Source organism: Limanda limanda, chromosome 2 (assembly GCF_963576545.1).
Source record: "Limanda limanda chromosome 2, fLimLim1.1, whole genome shotgun sequence".
Lineage (NCBI taxonomy): Eukaryota > Metazoa > Chordata > Actinopteri > Pleuronectiformes > Pleuronectidae > Limanda > Limanda limanda.
Genome location: NC_083637.1, coordinates 9448113 through 9471459, shown reverse-complemented (window position 1 = coordinate 9471459; position 23347 = coordinate 9448113). Strand labels below are relative to the sequence as shown.

Genomic DNA, 23347 nt, shown 5'->3' with positions numbered 1-23347 from the left:
GTCTGGAGGAATGTCAGACATCTGGCCAGACTTGTTCTGGCCTGTGGGGACGAGACTGTGTGTATGTGTGTTTGTTTACGTGTTTCAATGATATACACTATTTACTTAGTGACAGAGCCGTCCTCCGTGGGTGTGTTTGAATACCTCTTCTGCACGTTCAGAATTTCTTGATTGTCTCCTGCCTTCTCCATTTCTTATATTTGGTGTTCAAACAGGAAAAAGAGGAAGTTCACTTCCTGTCATTTCCTGTCAAAAAGAGATCCAAGACAGTTACATGCTGATTACAGATCTATTCAGTGATTACATCACATGAGCTCTAGGTTAGTTATTGACACCGGGGGGGTTTTAAAACAAAATCCACTTTTTTCAACTGAGAACAAACTACTTTGAAATATTGATTATGATATTGATTACCATGGCAACGGTCAAGGTTTTGAGGCATTCAGGTCAGCCCTAGTCAGTAGAGACGCGTATAGGAATGTATTTAAAATCTCATCCGGATGTTGTTTGGAAGGAGACACTTGAAACATAAGAGTCTCACGAGAGATTCACAGCAGTGGTTTGAGTTAATCGTGCTTCATGTTCACAGAGTAAAGCTGATGTAATTTTGATTTGAGTCTTTGTAAGTCTGTGTGTTTTTTATTGCAAATTATCACAAACATAGCTGAGGCTGAAGAGAATGTCAATAGGTTTACATTGATTGGTCATAAACCAAAGCACTTGGCAAACCTTTGACCTGATAACGGTACTGGATGAAAAGTCCTTTAGTTAGATGTGAGATATTTCTGCTGATCAGAAAGGTTTTAATGAGGCAGGTGTGTTTATCTTATTGTATAAGTCTATCACTAAAAGTTGACTACAGTGACTTTCACATCCGGCTCCACTGGCCTCAACATAAATATGAATATTCTTTTCAAGAGAAATATGAATGACTTGCTTTTGTGCATCATTCCAACAAACAGTAAGAAACAGTCACAAAAAGAAAAGTGTGTATTTCTATCGCTTGGAGTGTCACTGCCATTGATTGGCTCAAGGCTGCGGCTGACATCATCGATGTACAGTTGAAATAGAATCCCTGTTATTGACTGTTCGACAGGCGAGCGTGTCCAAAGTATTGATCATAAGATACGTTGGTGACACCGTCCACAAATCACAGAGCGACGGGAGAACACAAGCTTTAATGAGAACGTCTGTCCACAGTTCAGTCCCTGTTGTTCAGCGATGTCCTTAAAGACTTAAATACTCAACACACCTTTCAGTTCCAAATGACAACAGATCGATGTCAGATATGAACCAGCATTTGGGGTTTGCTGTGTTTAATTTTTTTTAACACTCTGGATGGAAAGATTATTCGTTTAGCACAACTAACGATAACTTTTCTCATAGATTTATATATTTCATAGTTTTCTTTTAGCTCAAAAAGCTGATTAACTCAAAAAGCTACAATCAATTTATTTAGTCAGCAGACCCTTATGACAAAGAAATGTAATTGAGGCTTGGCCCTTCTTAAAAAGAAAACAAATACAATCAAGTGTTGCATTAAGATAATTAAAATACGAGATGTACATACAATTACATTAGATAAATTCACATATTTTCTGTGTTCTGTCAAATAAAAGTTTTCATATCAACTAACAAAGGAAGATAATTATAGCGAATATTAGTTGGCAACGGATCTATCGATCAGGCTCTGGAGTTGTTATCTGTAGTTGCCTAAATTTGTCAGGACTCGCTCTACCTGTATAAACAGGCAAACCTTGGCCGTACATTCATTTTTCAGTAACATCTATTTACTGGCTGAGAAATGTCAGGATGGACTGAATGACCCATGTTACACAATGGTCAGTTAAACCAGTGACTTTAACTCTCTTCACCTCAAATCGTAGCTCTGATTCCATCCATCCATTTAACTCTGCTGATCTGGGGTCCGAGGCGGCCTCTAGACCTCCCTCTCCTCAGCAACGCTCTCCACCTCCTCCTGTGGGATCTCGCCGCTGCTCCCAGGACCGACAGATTACATAATCCCTCCACAGAGTTCTGGGTCTACCCCGGGGTCTCCTCCCAGTTGTGTGCGTTCTGTTCCTCTTGACGGAGAGAACATGCTTAAAGGCGAGGACATACATTGCAACTCGTTGATCCAATCATGAATATGATTTGCACTTCAGCCGTTCTCATAAAATGTTTTTAAAAGCATTTTCAATTCAGCGCAGGATGGACAGGCGTGTCGGTGCGGCGTCAGCAGTAATGTGGGAATAGCAATCGAGCAAAACAAACAAGATTGCATATATGAGTGTCTGGTACCAGGTTTCTTTCCTTTTTCTGTTTCTGTTTGGATGTCCGGGATTTGTCTGCTCCTTCACGTCGTCAGAGGACAGATGAGATGGTTCAGGGATCTAATCAGGAAGCCTCCAAGGTGCCTTTGGTTGGAGGTTTACCGAGCATGCGGGAGGAGACCTAGGGGTCGATCAAGAACTCGCTGAAGGGATAACATATCTGATCTGGTAACGCCTTGGGATCCATGAAGAGCTGGAAAGTGTGGCTGGGGAGAATGTGTCTGGAAAAACAAGCTACTTTGCGGATCTGGTCAAAGGGGCAGATCCAGGTTTCACTTTCTTTAACAACAAACCTTCTTAGAGGATTTTATGACAATTTCTCAGGGTTGAATTAACGGATATTGATGTAAAAGGCACATTCAGAGTGTGGGCCATTCAGTGCAGCTTGATTGGATTTAAGGGGACTTTTAGGGACCTTGGCGTACGTGTGCGCTCTGCTGAGTGTCCTCCTAGTTTCCGTCTCGGTTCCTCTGAATTGCGGTCGAAGCGATATGAGTCGAACGCAGCAGTTGTCTCAGTGTTTAGAGAGCAGTTCAGCAGCAGGGCTTTATCTTTGTGGTTGAGCGTATTCGGGCATGTTGAGGCCTGAGTGGTGATTACAAGTGCGTCCATCTGGGATTTGCGGACTGGTACTCGTCCAACATGGAGGAACTTCCTGGTGCTCCTGTTGATGTGAAACCGTCGGCCCGCTGTCGTCCTGGCAGCTCGCGGCGTTCGGATCGGCTCCGATTTGCTGTTAACGCCGTCAGTCAGATGAAACGAGGTGGCGAGTGTGGACTCGACTGTACGGCTCAGCCTGGTTGCTAGGCAACAGGGCAAAGACCTCCTCGGCAGGTCACTGGGCCTGTCTCTCAGTAGTGTACACCCAAATGTGTGTGCGCTCGTACAGGTGTGTGCATGTGAATGACGAAGCAGATTTGTGAACAAAAAGATGTGAAGTGCGACTGCATTCCTCTCTGGGTTTTCCGCTGCTCCTCTTCTCGGTTTCTCTCTCTCTCTCTCTCTCTCTGACACACAAATGAATTCTCCACCCCCTCACATCGCCTCAAACCCAGCTGTGCCCCATCCCTTCCTGCCCACACACACAGACACACACACACAGACACACACACACACACACACACACACACACACACACACACACACACACACACACACACACACACACACAAACTCTATTTCTCCGTTTGACTTTATTTCTTATTCACTTTCTTTTCCTCTTGTCGTCTGTCTCTGTCTTTTTTGGGTTCTTTCCTCTTTTTAAATCCACTCTTCCCTTTTACTTTGTGTTCACACTAACCTACTGTCATTTCTGGTCTGCACTTTGAATAAAACTGCACCAAATGAAATTTACTGCTCGTCTGGGTATCCACTGATGTGACCCCCCCACACACACACATATATGCAAACATAAGCTCTCTGTTGCTTAACTGCTAGAAACCCGAGGAAAATGCCGGCAGTTGCCACAGTGCCTCATGAAAATGTAACGAGATTCTGAATAATTAAGACTAAACCAGAGCGTAATGTCACTCTGTGTGTGTGTGTGCTTAGCTTTGTTCTTTTTTTAAATGTGAAGCCCCCGGTGTTTCAACTCAGCATGTGTGTTAATATGTTTTATAATCATGTTGGTAGACATTTGAACTGTATCGACGTCTTAAAAATCCCATATTTAGTAGAAACTGCAAGTCATTGTAAAGTGGAAGTAGGTAGTATGATTTTTCTGTAAAAGTCCACCGGCGACAGGAAGCAGACCACGGAGTCCAGCTGCAGTCCATCTGCACTATTTATCTAAATGGAGTTCTGGTGTTGGTCTTGTTCATGACCTCATCTGTAGATGTGGCTGATCAAAATTTAAAGGGATGGATTGTCCCTTTTATTTCCATCTGACCCAGAGTGAGAAAAGGTGCAGTTTTCAGATCTTGGCTCAAATGGATCAGTACCCCCCCCCCCTCCCCACTGAAGGAAGTGACTCATTTCTCCACTGCTCACTTTTTTTACTACGGATCATTATTGATCAATCTGCTGATTCTTCTCTCAATCAATCGTTTGGGGTCTAAAATGTCAAAACATGTTGAAAAATGTCAACCACAATTTCCAAAAGCCAAAGTAATGACTTCTTGTGACATGTTTTATTTGAAAAAAGGTTAAAAATCTAAAAATATTTAATATATAAACATGTAAAACAGTGAAAAGAACCAAATTGAATCTGTGATTAATCTTGCATCTGAAAACATTTGATTTCAAATTTTACTTTTTCACATTGCTTCCAACGGCATGTGGCTGTATCGTGAATTCATCTCTCAGAATCCTTATTATTGATAATTTATCATACACTTGTAGTCATGTGAACCATCTAAAACCAACATGTGACTGCAGGTTTTCACGTGTTGTTTTTTCCCACATCTGAAATGAGGGGAAGTTGCTCAAAGTTAAATTAAACCTCAGACGCTTTTCATTTGTTTTGTAAGACTCTGCAGCCTGTCTGAACTTTAGTCACACAAACACACACACACACACACACACACACACACACACACACACACACACACTTTGCTGTGGACTATGACGCAGACAAAGAAAAATTCTGATGCTTCAGCGAAGAAATGATTAAACTCAGGACTCTTCAACCAGCAATTTGAATCAACTACTTGAAGGAAACAGGCCTAGACATCCACTTCATCATGTAATTTACATGTAGAAACCACTTAAGACTCAAACTGACCAGTGTTCCACTCTGAGATGCATTATGTTGTTCGTTGTTGTCACGGTTACCTGTGGTCGACTGTGTCTGTATTAGGTTTTTTTCTTTCACTTTTATCTTGTAGCTTCGGTTCTGTTTTCATCAGTGTTTGTTTGTAAGTTAGCAGGATTTCTAAAAACAACTACGGAACCAATTTCCGTAAAATGTTGTGGCGCTGTGGGGATGTGACCCACGATATAACCCATTATTGGAGAGGATTCAGATAAACAGGGCAACGCACAGTGAAGGTTACTGGTTCTGTGTCTGTGAGGAGTTTGTATGTTCTCCTCGTGTCAGTGGGAGTTTTCTACTTGGACTCCGGCCTCCTACCTATCCAAAGACCTGTTGATTGGGGTCAGGTTAATTGTAGACTGTAAACTGTGAATGGTTGTTTGTCTCTGTATGTATTGAGCAGGATTACACAAAAACTACTGGACCATTCTTATTGAAACTTGGTGGAAGGATTTGGACTTTAGGATGTGAACACATTGTCATTTGGAGCAGATTTGATTAAGGGGACAAATCCAGGATATTATTGTTAATTTTAGTTAATTGTAGCTTGAAAGGCATAATTTAAGTCAATCGAGCTTTGTCCCATGCATTCAGACAAATGTATTTGTTAAAGAATCAGTCGTCCAGGTTGTGGTTTCTTCAGGAGCTGCACACAGGCGACTGGATTCCCTTAAGTTTCTTGAAGATGTCTCACGTCTCATCAGAGAGTTTAACACTTCAGTACAGAACTGAGCTGGATGGAACAAAGTAGACTTCTCTAAAAGCCTGACTGTCCTTTGGCTGTGTTTCTGTCTTCATCACCAGCAACTGAGCTTCCGTTTAAGCCTTTTTTGTCCTTGCAGTTTCCTTGTAAAGTGGACCAGCATCCCTGTACTATATTAGGCTGGGAGTGTGCTGGGTGTTTATTTCAGTCAGTCTGTGCTGAATGATTGAAGCAGTGAGCAGGAACATACAGTCTCATCAGGTGCTTGGCAGGAGGAGCCTGCAGCAGGAGCCTGCTGCCATTTGAAGCTGCCAACGTGGGGAAGGTTCCTGTTGCAGCTTTAATCTTCTGGGGTGTGATAATGAGATGTCCCAGCACCACACTGCGGTTAAATCTAAAATCAGCTAAACTGAAGGAATAAAAACTAAATATAGACGTTGCAAAGCAAAAGACAGGACGAGTGGAAACTGCTGAAATATGAAGAGCTTATTGTGCAGTGACTAATGTCACATAATTGACATATTGAATCATGCCTTTGTTGCTGTTGTGTTGTGTTGCAGTTGAAGAGTTGATAATGATTTTTTCTGTCTCTGTCTCCACAGTGTGCTGTTTTGTAGTCCATAAGCGCTGTCATGAGTTTGTCACCTTTTCTTGTCCGGGGGCCGACAAGGGACCAGCGTCAGACGTAAGTGAAAACATGCAAACACAACTCCAACTACTTTCCTTACTTAATTTTTAGCTTTGTATCTGTTGTCAGGCTTTTAAAAATGGTTTATGGGGATGAACGGTGAAACAGATCCCTCAACTTGTGTCCGTGTTAAATATTCATTGTGCTCATGGTTAGTGATTCTAATGATGCTTGTTAATAATGTTTGCAAGATCAGCACTGTCACAACTTTGTGTTTGTCGTGCACTTCTGTGTGTGTTCTGCTTAATGAATACACATGCACACACATACATTTTTGTCCCTCAGAACAATGAGGACTATGACCCCCTAACCTGCCTCTCAATTCTAACCTGAGTCTCGACCTACAAACTGTTCTCTGAAGTAGAAGTCTTATATCTAAATATTATATTTATTTTATATAAAAAGCAGATGAAAAAAACTGTGTCTGCCGCAGAGTCATTTGACCCGGGAGTGAATGTAGATAGAGGCAAAAGGCCAGATCTTAGTGGTTGTAATTGGGTTTTATGACCAGTGGAAAAGAGCAGAAATTTCTTCACAAGGATCGCAAAAGCACACGCACACGCACACACGCACACGCACGCACACGCATCTCGTGTACTCCCCTGTTGACCTTTTGGCTCCAAATCACCCTGAGACATGTCAGTAAGGAGAAAATGTGCTGCCTGGCTGCCTCAGGTTAATGAGCCAATATCTTTCATTGACACACACATTCACTCACTTACTCACACACACACACACACACACCATATTCCTTGATTCTAATGAATCTCGATTTCTTTATTTGTTTTTGTCACCAAAGCCTTTTAGTTGTTTCCTATTTTTGTACTTCCTGTAGACTCACTTGCTCCATTTTCTCTCTCACAGTGTTTTGGTTCTTGCTTTATGTTGCAATGGATGATATATTTAAAGAATCAGTCCAAAATTCTGTTCACATACATTGATTTGGGATGGCATCGAAAATATGACACCGATGAACGAAATAGACAGTTTTTGTTTTGTTGTACTGAAATTATGAAAAAATAGTTTATCTGCACACCGCCTTGTTGTTCTGTGTGTGTGTGTGTGGCGTGTTGGGATGGTTCAGGGCAGAGATGTAAAAATGTGTTCAACTTTGACCTTAGCTGAGCTTTATTTCTTAATTTCCTGTAAAGAAACAAACTGGAACTGATATCATGACTCGACAGAAAGTACAGGTTTATTCTCAAAATATCCGAGGTCGATGCAGCTTCCAGGTTTGAGTCGGAAATCTTGAAATCTCCTGCTAACAACATTACCGTTGATGCTAAATTCAATTCAAAACAACTTCATATGTCCCCAGAGGGCAATTGTAAGGTGGCGCTAATGTAGAATGGCATGAAGCCTTTTCTTTTCTTTCGCTTCCACCAAGGAGGTTATGTTTTCACTCCTGTCCCTTTGTTGATCAGTTGTTCATCAGCAGGATTACACCAAACCACCTGAGAAGATCCATGAAACTTGGGGGAAGGATGTTTATGAATCTTAATTAAAAAATCTGGCATATTTGAGGGGCTGACATTTAGTTTGTTAGTTTATTCTGAGTGTTTGCAGTTTGGTGCAAATCCAAATAAAAATCCAGATCTAGTTCATTTAAATGTGGATTCTTAAGGGGACCATTGGACCTTGATGGAGGAATCCAATTTATATATTCGATGTCTAAACATGATGACGCCTTGTGCTCGAAGCCAGATGCATAACATTTTTTTATGGCAGAGCTTTGACCTCGACCCCATCCATCACCTGAACACCTCGGTGATGAGCTGGAACCTGGACTGTGAGCCAGATCCTATCATCTAACATCTGGCCGACCTAACTTGTACTTGTAGCAAATCTCTGCAGCCAGGGTCCAAAATGTTGTTGAAAATTCCTCCCAGAAGAGTCGACATTACATGTTTGGATTATGGTTGTAGTGCGGCTGAAACATTCTGATGAGCACATCCTTTATTGGGCAGATAGTTAAGGTTTGGAGAAAGAAAACCTGAGCTATCTGCCAGGTTAGTCTTCAGAAGAAGGGGAGTAGATATCCTGTGTGTAATAAAAAAGTTTTAAATGAAAACAGGAACTCCACACATGATTACTTACATAATTTGTCTCCTGTGCTCTGTGTTTGTGTCTCTGCAGGATCCTCGGAGTAAACACAAGTTTAAGGTCCACACTTACTCCAGCCCCACCTTTTGTGACCACTGTGGCTCCCTCCTCTATGGGCTGCTACACCAGGGCATGAAATGTGACCGTGAGTACAGACGCATCTGTTTGTATGTGAGCGTGTGGGTGACAGTCTGGGCTATAAGCAGATCTTCTCATTTTGGCTGAGTCGTATATATCAGGTTTGAACTTCCACTATTTAGTGTTTAAGTTTAAAACCCCCTACAAGTGAAACTGAACCAAGGTCATGAAGTCGTTTTTTTCGGCTCAATGTTTTACCTCTTCCTTTTTCTGTTTTTCTCTGTTCAAGACAAGTTCTGAAAAATATTCCACTTTGTTACTCAAATCAAATTGTTAGATTTATGTACAACGATGCATCTTTCTGCTTTGATACTTGACCTGTTTATTTTAAACCATAGACTTTATATAAAAGTGGATAACGCTCTCCAACTCAATCTCCATTTCCTCCTGTTGTACAAAAGTTAAGTGATGCAGGTTGTTTGAAAAACAAATGAAATACCTATAGCTACATTTTATGTGTTTTAAATTAAGAAATCTCAAATGACACAGATTTGGATATTACGCCAAAATATTACTCTTCTTAAACATCTGTTACTTTTCTCTTCTTTACTTTATTAGCTGAAAATTTTGCACAGATAACATTTAGATGTTCTGCTATGGATTGCCAGAGGTTGTGTGCTACATCTACATGATTTCATAGCAGATATTTACCCTAAAATTGTTAACTTCTGTTTGGCGGAGATTTTTACATAGATACTAAGTTTATAAATGTAGACTCTGTAGCAGCAGAGATGTACACTTTTCATTTTAGGCATGCAACTTTTAAACAGGAACCTCAGAATAGGCCCTAAGTACGACGAAGATAAGTCACAAACAGCTCTGTGCCAAAGGACGTTGCTCTGAAAATAATGCTATGAATAGTTTTGATCAGTTAACGTCACACAAAGTGCATCAAACTGAAAAAAACTAAACCAAATTCCTACTTTCTGTGAACCACTCTTTTGGTTTATACGAGTGCCAGTTCCGCTGAGTTCACCTGCACACGTCATTCTCAAGGTACTTGGCAGGTCCGCTGTGAACGTCTGTCTTCCGTCTCTTCATGTCGACCCAGAACGACTCTGTGATGTTGAGATCTGGGCTCCGCGGGGGGCCGGGCCATCTGTTACAGGACGAAAGATACTGTCGTTGTTTATGACACTGGCTCAATGTCTGAGGTCGTTGTCATGCTGCAGAATAAATTTCAGGCTGATCAGACACGTCTCTGATGGCATTGCATGATGGGTAAAAAAAATCAAAACAGCTGCAGTGCCCAAAACATTTGCACAGTATGTAAATAATTAGTAAACCCTGATAACATGTATGCAAGAGTGAAGGGATTTCTCCTCTCCTTTTACTTTGTTAGGTAATTACGTCTATTAAAAAGTGTGATCTGTACAATATTGGTATTTTTCGTCCTGTATCCACCTTCTTATAAGGTTGTGTGCGTCCTAATAAGTCACAGTCAGCCCTGTGCTGCAGGTAGTGTGCCTCATCAAGCCAGTGTTTAGTAAAAATATAATAATGAGCTTTTATTCCACATCCAAACTAAGCAGAATCACCGGAGACGCTCCTCAAACACATGTAACATAAACCTGATGAACACATGTACAGTCTGCAGCACTGATCATCTCAGTCAGTCTCGTCTGAAGCATCTTTCATCAATCTCCAGTTTGTTTCACAGCTCATTAACTCCACATTAAATCATCACCAACTGCAGTCAATCTGTAAAACACAGTCGTCTATTTATTATCCAATAACTCTTGAGATGAATTTAGAATTAACCCATTCGATTGTGATGATGCGATTTGTCTGCTGGGGAAAAAATAAAAAGCTGGTTGTATTTAATAAATTTAAGTCCTTTTTGCCAGATGCAGCAAGTTCGCTGATCTTTCTCTGAATTTCGGAAAAATCTAACTTTTAGCTACTTTCATTTTATTATTACTGTATTTATATATTTTAAATTATGTTATATTTGACTTCCTGTTCACACTGATATGTGTAAGTATTTGTTGAAATAAGTCTAAGTGGTCTTTAATCTCAGGATCCAGTCCCTCTTTTGATCTCTATGGTTCTGGAGGAATTTACAGCGAGGTCACAAAACTCTTAATACCAAGATGTGATATGTTGTTCTGCCGCATCAGGCACTGTTTTTTATTTCTGGGTCGTCCTTCAGTGTGGATAAAATCTGTACCAGTGTCTCAATGTAAAGTAACATGAATAAATGATGTGTACATTGCACTAACTAATGGAGATGAATCAGAATAAGGTTATTGACAGGACCTCAGTACCACTCACTGATCTGAGTGGAGGCAAACATCGTCCATCAGAGCAGGCTGACACCAAGTGGACAGACTGAGCAATTACATCACATATTTTTTTCCACAGTTGAACATAAGGAAATATACGTATAACATGCTTGTTTTTTTGGGCTTGTGTAGCTTTACTCACTGCTGTACTGTGCATATGAATCTAAAACAAAGTCAGAGTGTATAATGAATGCTTTAGTTGATTTTAAACAATAACAGCCAAATTGGGCTACTGTAACAAACAGAGGAACTTCAGCAAAAGAACAAAAAAAAAACAAATGCACATGTGTACATGCACAATGAAAATACAGTAGATTAAAACTGTGAAAATAATAATGATTTAGAAAATCCAATTTGAGTGAACATGTAAAAGAGTTGTTACTTGATTATGAGACGTTTCAAGGGCTTTTAATGTGACTTCGGTATTTGTGTCACTAACCAAGTCCCATTTTCACGGCCTGCTCTTTAAGGACAAACGCATGAACCACATGTCCGATGGGATAAATGCAGATTACAAGATTTTTTAACTTGTCCCAGATATTTTTTAGGCACTTTAGATCTTTAAGTTCTTATCCGTCACACCACCATCCATGAGGCGTCTGATTGGTCCTGAATTCTTTCTGCAGCTTCACATCAACCTCAAACTTGCAGCCAGATTCATGAAGAACTTTACACAGTGGGACAACCAGTCAAACCTATAAATAACAACTACATGTATCTGCTGCTGTCTTTCTTGAAAGCACATTACTTTTTCCACTTAAGCACAGTACTGTACTGAAGTCTGTACTTGCTGATTTGCAAAAAGTTGCTTTCATATCCTATTGATGCACTTTACCCTCCATAAAGGCTAAATGCTGCTGCCCGGCTCCTCACTGGCACAAATACAAATGACCATATCACTCGTGTGCTCGCCTCCATACGCTGGCTCCCTGTTAAATGTCGTATTGATTTGGAAATTCTATTGCTGTTAATGCCTTAAATGGCCTTGCATCCCAAAACCTTTCAGATTTATTGACCTGCTATCTCCCGTGTCGACCACTAAGATCCTCGGATGGCGCCCTGCTGGTGACTCCCTGGTCTCAGGGTGACCCAGCCTTTGTTATCAGAGCCCCCCCATTATTGAATTTGCTTTAAAACCCTGGTTAAAACGTTTGATTTTATTAAAACCTTTGCATACAAATCACATTAGCTCTTAATTACCCTGACAACTCCTACTTATTTTATGTATATAATTCTATCTGCTTGTGTTCCATTGTTTTATATTTTACTGTTTCTTCCTGTAAAGCCCTTTCTAACATTGTAAAGAAAAGGGATGTATAAATAAAAAGTATGGGTGGTGTCAGGTTCTGCAGCATAGAGATGAAGAGGTTCACTGACCTCTGGCTCCATCAGCAGCTCAATGTCTTCAAAAAAATATGAAATCTTTCCTGGCGAGTGAATTCTTATCGGTTTTGCACCGATTATCCCTGATTTTAAAGATCACTCCTTGCAGTCAACACTCCTCATCTCAGATACATTTAGCGTATGTGATCCCTCTTGTCGACAGATCTTGATTTTCCTGTAGTCGTTCCAGCAGTTATACACATAAAGATCTGTTTCCTGGCGTTTGGGGAAGTACCACTCAGCCTTTGAACAGTTGTGTAATGTCTCCTGCGGCTCTGCAGAGACTTCTTTGAAGTCTGGAGAAGAAATTAGCCGAGTGAAATCATCAGGGGTTTCTGTCGGCTTAAGGAAAGCCTGTGTTACAAAGTGAGGTTATGGAGTTTGAAAGATGTGGCAGGCGGGGGAGGCTTTAATGAATACGATGACACAGCACTGCGTTACATTATGGGAAGTGAGAGTCACAGTATTTCTGTGACTTTAAAATCTTCTCCGCTCAGGCTGCTTAATTTCTCACCAAATCTTTTTATTCCCCCACAACAGTGACAAACAGCGACCAGAGGCTTCATGCTTTCAGGTTCTCTTTCTTTTGAACTGTATGTCTCAAGAACAACTTGAAGGAATTCCTTCAAATTTGGTACAAATGATCAGTCACACTTGGTGGTCCAAGGTCAAAGGTCAAGGTTGCTGTGACCTCCTTTTTTGGCCTTAGAACATGGTATCTCAGTAACACCTTAAAATTCCTTCACTTGGTTTCAGAGATTGACTAGTTAAGTTTGAGTATTTAAGGTTTAAAGGTCAAGGTCACAGTGACCTTGCAAAACCCTTTTTTTCCTCCTGGAAGCATTATCTTGAAAATGCCCAAAGAGAATCTGATTCGATTTGGGTGGTCAAAGGTCATGGTGACCTTAAATGAATTTGGAGAAATGTAGGTAGACTGAAACAGCCTGCTTCGCAAAGGCATACAACCACAGGTCAGTTATTGTAGTTTAATTCGTTTTTTTACATTTGGCTATGGTCTGGTAATGTAGAACCTGTTCCGTACAGATTTTGAGGCAAACTTGCAATTTGTTTTCTTAATTTGACTTGTGCATTTTTGTGTGTCTGTGTTAAGACTGTATGATGAACATCCACAAGCGGTGTGTGACCAACGTCCCGAGTTTGTGTGGGACCGATCACACCGAGAGGAGAGGACGCATCCAGATCTCTGCCCAGATCACTGAGGACACACTCACCGTCAGCAGTGAGTGCACTCTCTCTCTCCCTCTCTCTCTCTCTATCTCTCTCCCTCCCTCCCTCTCTCTCTCTCTCTGTTTGCCTCTTTTACACGCGCTTTTTCCCCCCTCTCGCACACACACAACGAGAGAGCAAGAGAACACCTCCCAAAGCTCTTTATCACAAGAGTAAAACTGGAAAGTCCATTAGTCGATCAATGGTCCAACGATTGACCCACATCACCACTGGGAGGTGCATCCACGTGCTAGCAGGCTCTCTCTCTCTCTCTCTCTCAGACAGCTTTTGAATTGATTATGGAAGATAAACTAAACTGTCGTTAAGTGTTGTCAAATGTAGCCAGAGTTATTTAGGGCAGAGACTTCACCTCCTGCCGTCCTCTGCGAAGGACAAACTCCACTGTGATGTTTTCTTCTTCTTCTTCTTCTGCCACTTATTTTTATCCTTGTCTTCGACCTTCCTCCCCCCCACAGTCAAAGAGGCGAGGAACCTGGTGCCCATGGACCCCAACGGCCTGTCAGACCCTTACGTCAAACTCAAACTGATCCCGGACCCCAAGAGCGAGAGCAAACAGAAGACCAAGACCATCAAGTGTTGCCTCAACCCCACCTGGAACGAGACCTTCACTTTGTGAGACTTCACTCCTTCTGCACTGATATTCTGCTTTAGTTAACAGGCTTCACACAAATCATGTACTTAGATTTTTGCCTCAGTTTGAATATAACTTGTTTTGGTTTGAAGCTTTCCTCTTGGCCTTGTTTTCTGTCACATAAGCACTCAACTGGAGCTTGTGCGAGTGACCCTGTCCTCATTCTTCTCCCTGCTTTTGCTTGTTGATATTCAGGCTGTTCTAGAACATTGTGACTGCTGGGAAATGCACAGGCATGAAAAAATGTCAAATGTAGAGGCATTTAGCAGAATAAATAAAGAGAGATGTGAAGGATGAAGCTTTAAAATCAAATTATAATTTTTTAAATCTGTTTTCAAGCTCTTTCATCTGACTGCCCCTCCTCCTGTTTCTTAGCAACCTAAAAGAAAGTGACAAGGACCGCCGTCTGTCGGTGGAGATCTGGGACTGGGATTTGACCAGCAGGAACGACTTCATGGGATCCCTGTCCTTTGGGATCTCAGAACTACAAAAGCTAGGGGTAGATGGATGGTAAGACGTCAGGTTGAAGAAGGGAGAGATGGAGGAGAATGAGGAACATTTTGAAATTTAAAGTCTGTCTCTGTTCTGGGGTTCAGGTTTAAGATGCTGTCCCAGGAGGAAGGAGAATACTTTAATGTTCCTGTTCAGGCGGAGGGAGAGGAAGGCAACGAGGAGCTTCGACAAAAGTTTGAGGTGAGACCCACATTGACTGGTCCAGTTCAGACCTGGTATTAACTAGTGATCTGATCTCAAGTGGTCCGCGCTAAGTTCAGGTGTGAACGCAATCAAATCTGTGTTCAATGCATCCTGAGATCCGATCACTCAGACCACATTAGAAGTTGGTCTGGGACATGAAGGTACTGCCTACTCAGCCGACATCCTCTGACCCACCACAGTTTCACTCTTCTAAAATCGGTTAAATCCTTCTCCATAGCAAAGCTGCACGAGATTCATTCAGTCCCTCCTGAGTCCACTCGCTCTCTTTCGCTCTCTCGTGCGCTGACACACTCACACACATCAGTGCTTCCCACAGAATTAATTAAATCTATGGCGGTAACAGGGGAACATGTGAGAGAAAGAACTTAACACTGTCCACTTGTGATCACATCTCTCAGGACGGATGTAAATATCAGGTCTGAACAGGGTCAGAGACCTCAAATGAGGATTGGTTTTATTTGTGCTGTCCTTGTTTTTTTTTTCTAACATAATCCCTTTATGTTCGTTCCCTGCCTGTAATTCCCTCTCTCCTCAGAGAGCGAGGGTTGGTCCAGGGAAGGCCGCAGACTCGTCCTCCTCGTCCTCGATGTACAAGTACGACAGCAATGGCAATCAGGACCGTGTCAAGCTCTCAGACTTCAACTTCATCATGGTTCTGGGAAAAGGCAGCTTCGGCAAGGTGATGCTTCGTGATGGAAAATGTGAACAAACGGCTGCTAAAGACATGAAATGACATGAAACCTTTCCCTCACATCATCAGGTGATGCTGGCTGAAAGGAAGGGTACGGACGAGTTGTATGCAGTCAAGATCCTGAAGAAGGATGTGGTGATCCAGGACGATGACGTGGAGTGCACCATGGTGGAGAAGAGAGTCCTCGCTCTGGCGGGGAAACCACCTTTCCTCACTCAGCTGCACTCTTGTTTCCAGACCATGGTAGAGCACCTCATGCAGAAGCATTTATCCCTGATCTTTACTCTCCTCTCCTTCCTCACACCTTCATCTTTCTACCCCTAGGACCGATTGTATTTTGTGATGGAGTATATAAATGGAGGAGACCTCATGTACCAGATCCAACAGGTCGGCAAGTTCAAGGAGCCTCATGCTGTGTGAGTACACACACAGGGAGGAGATGAATAATAGGACGTTTTATGTGATCATAACAATGTTGTTGAAAGTGGGAAACAGTCTTTTTTTAGCTCCTTGTTTATTTCTTCTTGCTGCTACTTTAAAATAAAAGTTTATCAAACTAGAGTAGAACTCAGTAGAACCAGACAGACGCCTTATATTCAATCTGAACTTGCACACACTGATCGGTATTAGTCCCTTAAGTATGTCAAATTTTTCCCCCATCAAACTGCATTTATTATTCCCTGTAAAATCTAGGAAGATTTTAAAAGGAAAACAACAAAAACAGTTGTTTCTACCAATGATAAAGAACGTGATGAAAAATTCTTGGGACCGCCCCCTGATCTGGATCCGCACCAACATTCAATGGGTTACTCCCTCACCAGTAGCACATCCTTACAGCAAGTTTTCAAAACAAAGCCTCCTTCAGCTGATAACATGGGTAGGAGCTGTTTGGTAAAAACCTGCAGGAATCCATCAATAAGTTAGTTGAACACGTAGCTTTTAAAGACCCTTGTTTACTATAAAATGTGTTTACATTCAGTGTTACTCAACAAAACGTATTGTGTATTATTGAGGTCTAACAAGTGTTGATCCCTCATCTATACAGCACACCTGAGATCCATGTCAGTATATTTCCAAAGTGCTGTTTGTCTGTATCTCAGGTTTTATGCTGCAGAAATCGCCATCGGACTCTTCTTCCTTCACTCCAAAGGCATCGTGTACCGGTGAGTCAGCGTTGGTCTGCCGGTGTCGGTAACAACCATGTCAGAGAAGTTATTTTGTTTAAAACTCCTGTGTGTATTTGCACGTGTGTGTTTTCAGGGATCTGAAGCTGGACAACGTGATGCTGGACTCTGAGGGACATATAAAAATCGCCGACTTTGGCATGTGCAAAGAGAACATGTTGGACGGAGTGACCACGAAGACTTTCTGTGGAACACCTGACTACATTGCGCCAGAGGTTTGTTTATATGTCTAAATGTCTCTTTTTTTCATTCTAATCATTTCACTTGTGATTGAGACTCATGAGTTTATCATTGTGCTTTGTAGATCATAGCCTATCAGCCTTATGGGAAGTCTGTGGACTGGTGGGCCTTCGGAGTGCTGCTGTATGAAATGCTCGCTGGACAGGTTTGTACGCACCGTTTACTTATTTTGAGGAAACACCAGCACCCGGAAATTGACATGTAATATTTGTTCTCCTCCAGCCGCCTTTTGACGGGGAGGATGAGGATGAGTTGTTCCAGTCGATCATGGAGCATCACGTCTCTTACCCCAAATCCATGTCCAAAGAAGCTGTTGCCATCTGCAAGGGGGTGAGGGCACACACTCGAATAGCACACAGGTCCAATCTAAAGCCACTCCCACTGAATACAATCGGGGGTTGAGTTTGAAAATTGTTGGAATCATTTTTGGATTATGAAAGTACACAAATCAACAAGATATATCACATAGGTTTTTAAACATTTTGATGAAGAACTTTGGAATATTAGATCTGTAAGGCTCTTATTTATCTGTGTTCCCTGGATAGATGTTATCTTAAAAATGACACACAACATAATTATTGTACATTGTTTAAGTGATAAGTAAAATATGCAACACAGCACTAAAAAATGACATGGAAAACAAATCTTTATCTGAAACTATCTGAAATATGGAAAGCAGAAGCTACCAACACACACACACACACACACACACGTCCTCGTCCAAACTCTTGTATAGTGTCTGTGTGTGATTTTTAGCTGATGACCAAACACCCAGGTAAGCGTCTGGGCTGTGGTCCAGAGGGCGAGAGAGACATCAAGGAGCACGCCTTCTTCCGTTATATAGACTGGGAAAAACTGGAGAATAAAGAGGTCCAGCCGCCTTTCAAACCTAAAGCTGTGAGTATATTATATATACACACACACACATACCTGACATGTATGACCAGAACTTCACTGATTACCCTTAAGATTTGACACTCAATAGATTTAGTGAAACTTTCAAGGTAAGTCCTAGGAACGATTAGCTCGCTCATCCCCCCCGAACCCAACCATCCCCTGCCATTGGTCACTACCCTGACAAATGCAGAGATGAGATTTGTGAGCGTAGTCACCAATGATGAAGCTGAGATATCACTGGCTCACATATGGACCAATGGAAATCCACAGTCTCGGCTGTGAGCGATTTGATTGGTTGACGCCATGTTTTAGTTGTATTTCTCTTTTTTCTCTTTGTTGTTGTCCTTTTTTTCTCTCCATCCCACATCTAACTCACTCCATCCCCCCCCGCATCTCTGTCTCTCTCTCTCTCTCTCCTCTCCACGGCAGTGTGGGCGTGACGCAGAGAACTTTGATCGCTTTTTCACGCGCCACCCCCCCGAGCTGACCCCCCCAGATCAGGAGCTTATAGCCAACCTGGACCAGGAAGAATTCCAAGGCTTCTCATTTGTTAACCCTGAGTACCCTCACTCAACCCAGTGACCATGCCACATCTCTTTGAGCTGCACTAGTAAACCCCTACACCTCAGAAACATACACACAAAAGAGAATAAATGTGAAAGAAAATCTGCATAAATTCAAATCCAGGCTGCATTCATCAGGGGGAAAACCTTGAAGAGATAGTTTGGCATTTTGTGAGCTACACTTATTTGCTGTCTGTAACAAAGTGAGATGAGTAGGTTGATATCAGTCTCACTTTGGAGCTGGAGTCTGGGCCTGGTTATCTTAGTTTAGCATAACAGGAACAGGCCGGGGAAAACTTAGCGCTCCAAAATATGTTTTGGTTTCTGGTTTGTTTGTGCATCCATCATCTCCAACTCTTATCGTTTGAGGGTTGTAGGACTGGAGCCAATCCCAGCTGACATTGGGCGAGAGGTGTGGCTCCGACCTTGAACAGCTTGCCATTAATCCGCAGGGCAACAGAGACAAAACAATCATTCACAATCACATTGACACATACGGACAATTTAGAGTCTCATATTAACATTAACCCTAACTCTGCGACGGTGGGAGAAACATAAATACCATTTGTTTTTACCATTTGGGCTTTGACTGGTATTCCTGGAATTCCATTGTTTTCTTCCTCTGTGGTGGTTTAATGGCTCTGAACTTAAAATGAGCACCACAAAATATTAATCTTGACGAGCCAACTTCCTTTCGTTCAACAGCAGCAGGTGCTAGTTTGCTAATTGCAGATTTACTCGAAATGTAATAAACTAAACTTACGTGAACTTTACGAGAACCAATTCGCAGTTTCCCCTGTTTTAAAGTGTTTTATGCAAAGCTAGGTTAACTCGGTCCTGACTTCATCTCTTTACAGAGTGTTCTCAATACAATCGTCTAAATCTAAGAAAGAATTCAAATCATTCCTCCAAAATGCCAAACTATTCATGGAACCATGTTCGGATGGAGCTGCAGACAGGTGCTCAATGCTAACAATCAGGAGAAATGGTCAGATATCCATGTGTGAAGTTGCCAGTAGGAGGCTAGTCTTGTTTTGGTTGGTTGAACACGTCGTCATGTTACACTGCTGCTCTCATATCAGCTCTGTCTCTAGTGCAGAAGTGTTGCCCCCCCCCGGCTGCTCAGACCGGCAGGTTCAGGGCGGGAGTCCGACCTCGGGCCGACCTAAACCTGCCCCGTCTCTGTGTCACCCCCCCCTCCCCCTGTAACTTGTGCTATGACCACATATTCCTACAGTGTAAGTGAAAACTGACCAGTTGCTTTGCCTGTGATCGTTTGAGAACCAGTTTCCTGACGTCAACTTTATTTTTTTTTCTTTTGGACCATCCGTCAGTGTTGTTGTGAGCTTATCTGGACATTTTTGCTGATTCCATTTTCAACCAGTCGAAGGATTTAAGTATTTCTACGTAGGAGAGTGCAAGTATGCGTCTAGTTAGAGATATTTGACAGAAGGCTCATTAATTTTCTACTGATCCATATCTGAAAACATTCACCACATAACACTGTGTTTTTAATGACAAACAACATATCTCTCAGCTTGTACACAACCATTTTTGGAGAATTTCCCATATGACGGAGCCCCGTATGGACGTGTAGAGCTGATGGTTGTTAGCTCGTAGAAACAGGATGTCCAAAAGTGCCAAACCATAGGGAATCTGAAGGTGGTGTGAGGAAAAAAGATTGTCCTCAACAACTGTGACGAAGGGCAGCCATCATGTGCCATTTTGCAGTACATGTATAATTATTAGAGTATTAGAATATGCATTATAGCTGTATGTGTTCTCAAACAATACAACACCCTTCGGAGAATCATTTTCATACATGAAATGAATTGTCTGAGAAGACGAGTGTTTCATTGTGAGTCAGGTTGTATTTTTCTTTTTTTTTGTAACTGTAACGATGCAAGGTAGTGATGTGTCAAATCTTGTTGTTTGAGCTCGTATCAAAAAGGGGTCGGCGGTAGCATGTGGACGTCAAAGTTTTCTGTTGTATAAAGACGATTCTGCCAGACGAAGGAAGTGAGCGCTTATGATGATGATGATGATGATGATGAATCAATTATGGCAAAACGGGAGATATAACAGAATAAAGATATATATACTGTATCGGAGAGATGTTTGGATAACTTGTTGTGGATGAGAGAGATGCTTCTGTGGATTGTGTAATTGTCCTGTATGACTGGTAACTGAAAATATACAAACTGGTGCCTACCAGACTACATGTGCTGTGTTCGCTTTGTTACTGCTGCTGCACCCAAAATAAAGAAACTGCATTTACCTACATTTATTTGGTTGCTCGTCGAGAGTTCGATGAGAAAATTGACTCCACTCTCATATCATATATTTGCTTTACTAATAAAGTTTATCATTGTTGTTATTATCATATCATTAATCTAACTTATCTTAGCTTATACGCACACATGCCTCATACACAAAACTGAGCTGAATTAGTGGTGAGTACTGGGACCAGTGGTAGAGCTGGGAAAGTTTGCAGCCTGAAGCCCCTGTGATGAGACAGAAGGAGGAGGTAGGAAACCAAACGCTTTGTGTGATGTGTGTGATTTGTGTGATTCATGTGTCTTGCCTGGGGCTCACTGCTTGACTTCCCTGTGTGAAATCCTTTCCGGTTGTGGTCTGGTGTGCAGCTGGTCTGTTTTTATATCGACCCTCGTCTGTTCTGTACCGGAACGTTTCCTCTCTCTGGCTTCAGAAGTTTGTCTCGGGTCTTTCTGCATCTGTGCTGTTGATATGTTTCGGGTGGGTCTCTTCCATTTTGTTATTGTTTTGACTGTCGCTGGGGTTGTCGGCCGGGTGTGTTTGTTCTTTGTCGACCTGCAGTCTTGTTCTGAATCAGTGTGTTTTGCCGAGTCTCGACTTCTTGTGGCGCCTCCATTAACAGATGATCAGAGGTGTGGACTGACTGGACTGAGACTTCACAAACCCAAAAGACTGACTCGTGACCACTGGTGGAAGTATCAATACCACTATAAATATACTCCATTACAAAAGATGTAATTAATATAAGTAAAAATATGAAAGTATCCAGTATTCAGTATTCACACTTGTTTGTGATTTCCTGATTCTTAATCCTCTAGATTCAGAATAACTAGATTTCTTCCCCTAATTCTAAAGATTAAAGCTGCACTCACCAATATGTTTTACGTTAATTATAACATTTTAAATTTAACTTAACTTTCACTATTAAAGTACTATTAAAATAAGTTAAATGTGGAAAAAAAATGCTGCATTTATAAAGCAGTTTTTAGCTTGACTTTGACCACATGTGAATATCTTTAGTTTGAGGAAACAATTTGTTTAGGCTTTGAAACACAAACCTTCGGACGTTGGACGGACTGGAGACTTTGTCCACCTCTGCCTACGACCGAAAATCTGTCTTTGTTTGCTGAAACACTCAACCTCCCTCGCTTCCTCCTCTATTCTTCATCTTTGTGCTTCCACGCCACATGTCCTTCCTGCTCGTTGTCGACCTCGTCCTTAAACGCTGCACAAATTGTCTTGAACCGTTTTTCTAACTCATCTCTCCCCCTCTCTTCTCTCCACGGCAGAAATCTCGCTCCGACGTCGGCAACTTCGACAAGGAGTTCACTAAGATGGCGGTGGAGCTGACGCCCACGGACAAGCTCTTCATCATGAACCTGGACCAGAACGAGTTTCAGGGCTTCTCTTACACCAACCCCGAATTTATTATACAAGTCTGACGACTTCCTGCTGGTTAGACGCAGCCCATACGAGACTTTCCTCCGATCCGTGCAGCCCAGTTACATTTCACCGAAGAGTCGTCAAGCATCTCATCGGCCCCGGCTGGACTCAAACCCCCTCAAACACAAACACACAGCAGCATTTAAACTGGGCAATAACCTTTAACAAACACACTGGCTACATAATCCCTTCTACAAGCAGAGGAACTAAATGTTGCTATCCGCTTGTGGTTGGTCGCAGTGGGACTGACTTCGTCCACCACATGGTAATAGTGGTCAAATACCTGAACAATTGTGTAGTATTCATGGGACCTCGTGGTGAACACGTCGATACAGTGGCTGACGAGCAGCAGCCACAGTGAATGTGTAACTGTCTATGTGGGCTATTGATCCACAGCACCGCGTCTTTGTTAACTTGATTTCCCTCTCTTCAGCCTGTAAAGGTTGCGTCATGAACATTCCATGATCAATATGTCATGTATGTGCTCACACACACACGTGTCTTTGCAGGCTGCAGTTCAGAGGGAAGGAAGGTTTTGAACTATCAAAGTCCAAAGGCCCTGGTCGTCAAAGGGTGTTTAAATAAATCAGGCTGAATTGATCCAGTTTATTTTCATCCAGCTAGTTTGGTTTTTTGAAAGCGGTTTCAGGATTGACTGGTTCATCTTCGTGCCGGCAGCTGCGTGAGCAAGAGTGGGGAGATGTAACAGTTATTTGATAAAACGTCTTAAAACACCTAGTCCTTATATACTTTTGTTAATTTATGTACGTATCAGGATTTTTTTTTAATAGAGTCATATCCCCTTTGCCCGTATTACTTTCGGGGCTAACGTCGACGATGGAGGAAAACGCGTTGCTAGCACGTTAGCGCTTTGTCTTGGTCACTCGTAATGGATCACGATTATTCATTGCCCTTTGCTGCGTAATGTGAATTCAACATAACCCATCAGAACATGATTTTGTGCCTGATTCAACTCAGGTAGATTTATATCGGCAGTCGTGGTGAAGACAATTCCCATGATCCCATGCTGCTTCACGATGTCCTCAAACTATAGGCCTTTCATTATTCTTC

The 23347-nt window shown here is 42.0% G+C and overlaps 1 protein-coding gene across 2 annotated transcripts in view; it reads left to right on the top strand.

Annotated features, from left to right (window-relative positions):
* Positions 1 to 23041, top strand: part of LOC133020582 (protein kinase C beta type) — a 29450-nt gene extending 6409 nt beyond the window's left edge. Inside the window, exons 3-17 of one of the 2 annotated variants that reach the window (XM_061087206.1) lie at positions 6391 to 6473; positions 8613 to 8724; positions 13497 to 13625; positions 14089 to 14245; positions 14640 to 14774; positions 14861 to 14957; positions 15517 to 15660; positions 15742 to 15915; positions 15997 to 16088; positions 16773 to 16835; positions 16933 to 17071; positions 17161 to 17241; positions 17319 to 17426; positions 17853 to 17993; positions 22123 to 23041. In XM_061087206.1, the coding sequence (XP_060943189.1) occupies positions 6391 to 6473; positions 8613 to 8724; positions 13497 to 13625; positions 14089 to 14245; positions 14640 to 14774; positions 14861 to 14957; positions 15517 to 15660; positions 15742 to 15915; positions 15997 to 16088; positions 16773 to 16835; positions 16933 to 17071; positions 17161 to 17241; positions 17319 to 17426; positions 17853 to 17993; positions 22123 to 22275 (1808 nt within the window). In that variant the 3' untranslated portion in view covers positions 22276 to 23041. Of the gene's footprint in view, positions 1 to 6390; positions 6474 to 8612; positions 8725 to 13496; positions 13626 to 14088; positions 14246 to 14639; positions 14775 to 14860; positions 14958 to 15516; positions 15661 to 15741; positions 15916 to 15996; positions 16089 to 16772; positions 16836 to 16932; positions 17072 to 17160; positions 17242 to 17318; positions 17427 to 17852; positions 17994 to 18422; positions 20840 to 22122 lie in introns of those variants that run through there. The other variant, XM_061087196.1, reaches the window with a different exon arrangement.
* Positions 23042 to 23347: the final 306 nt, after the last annotated feature.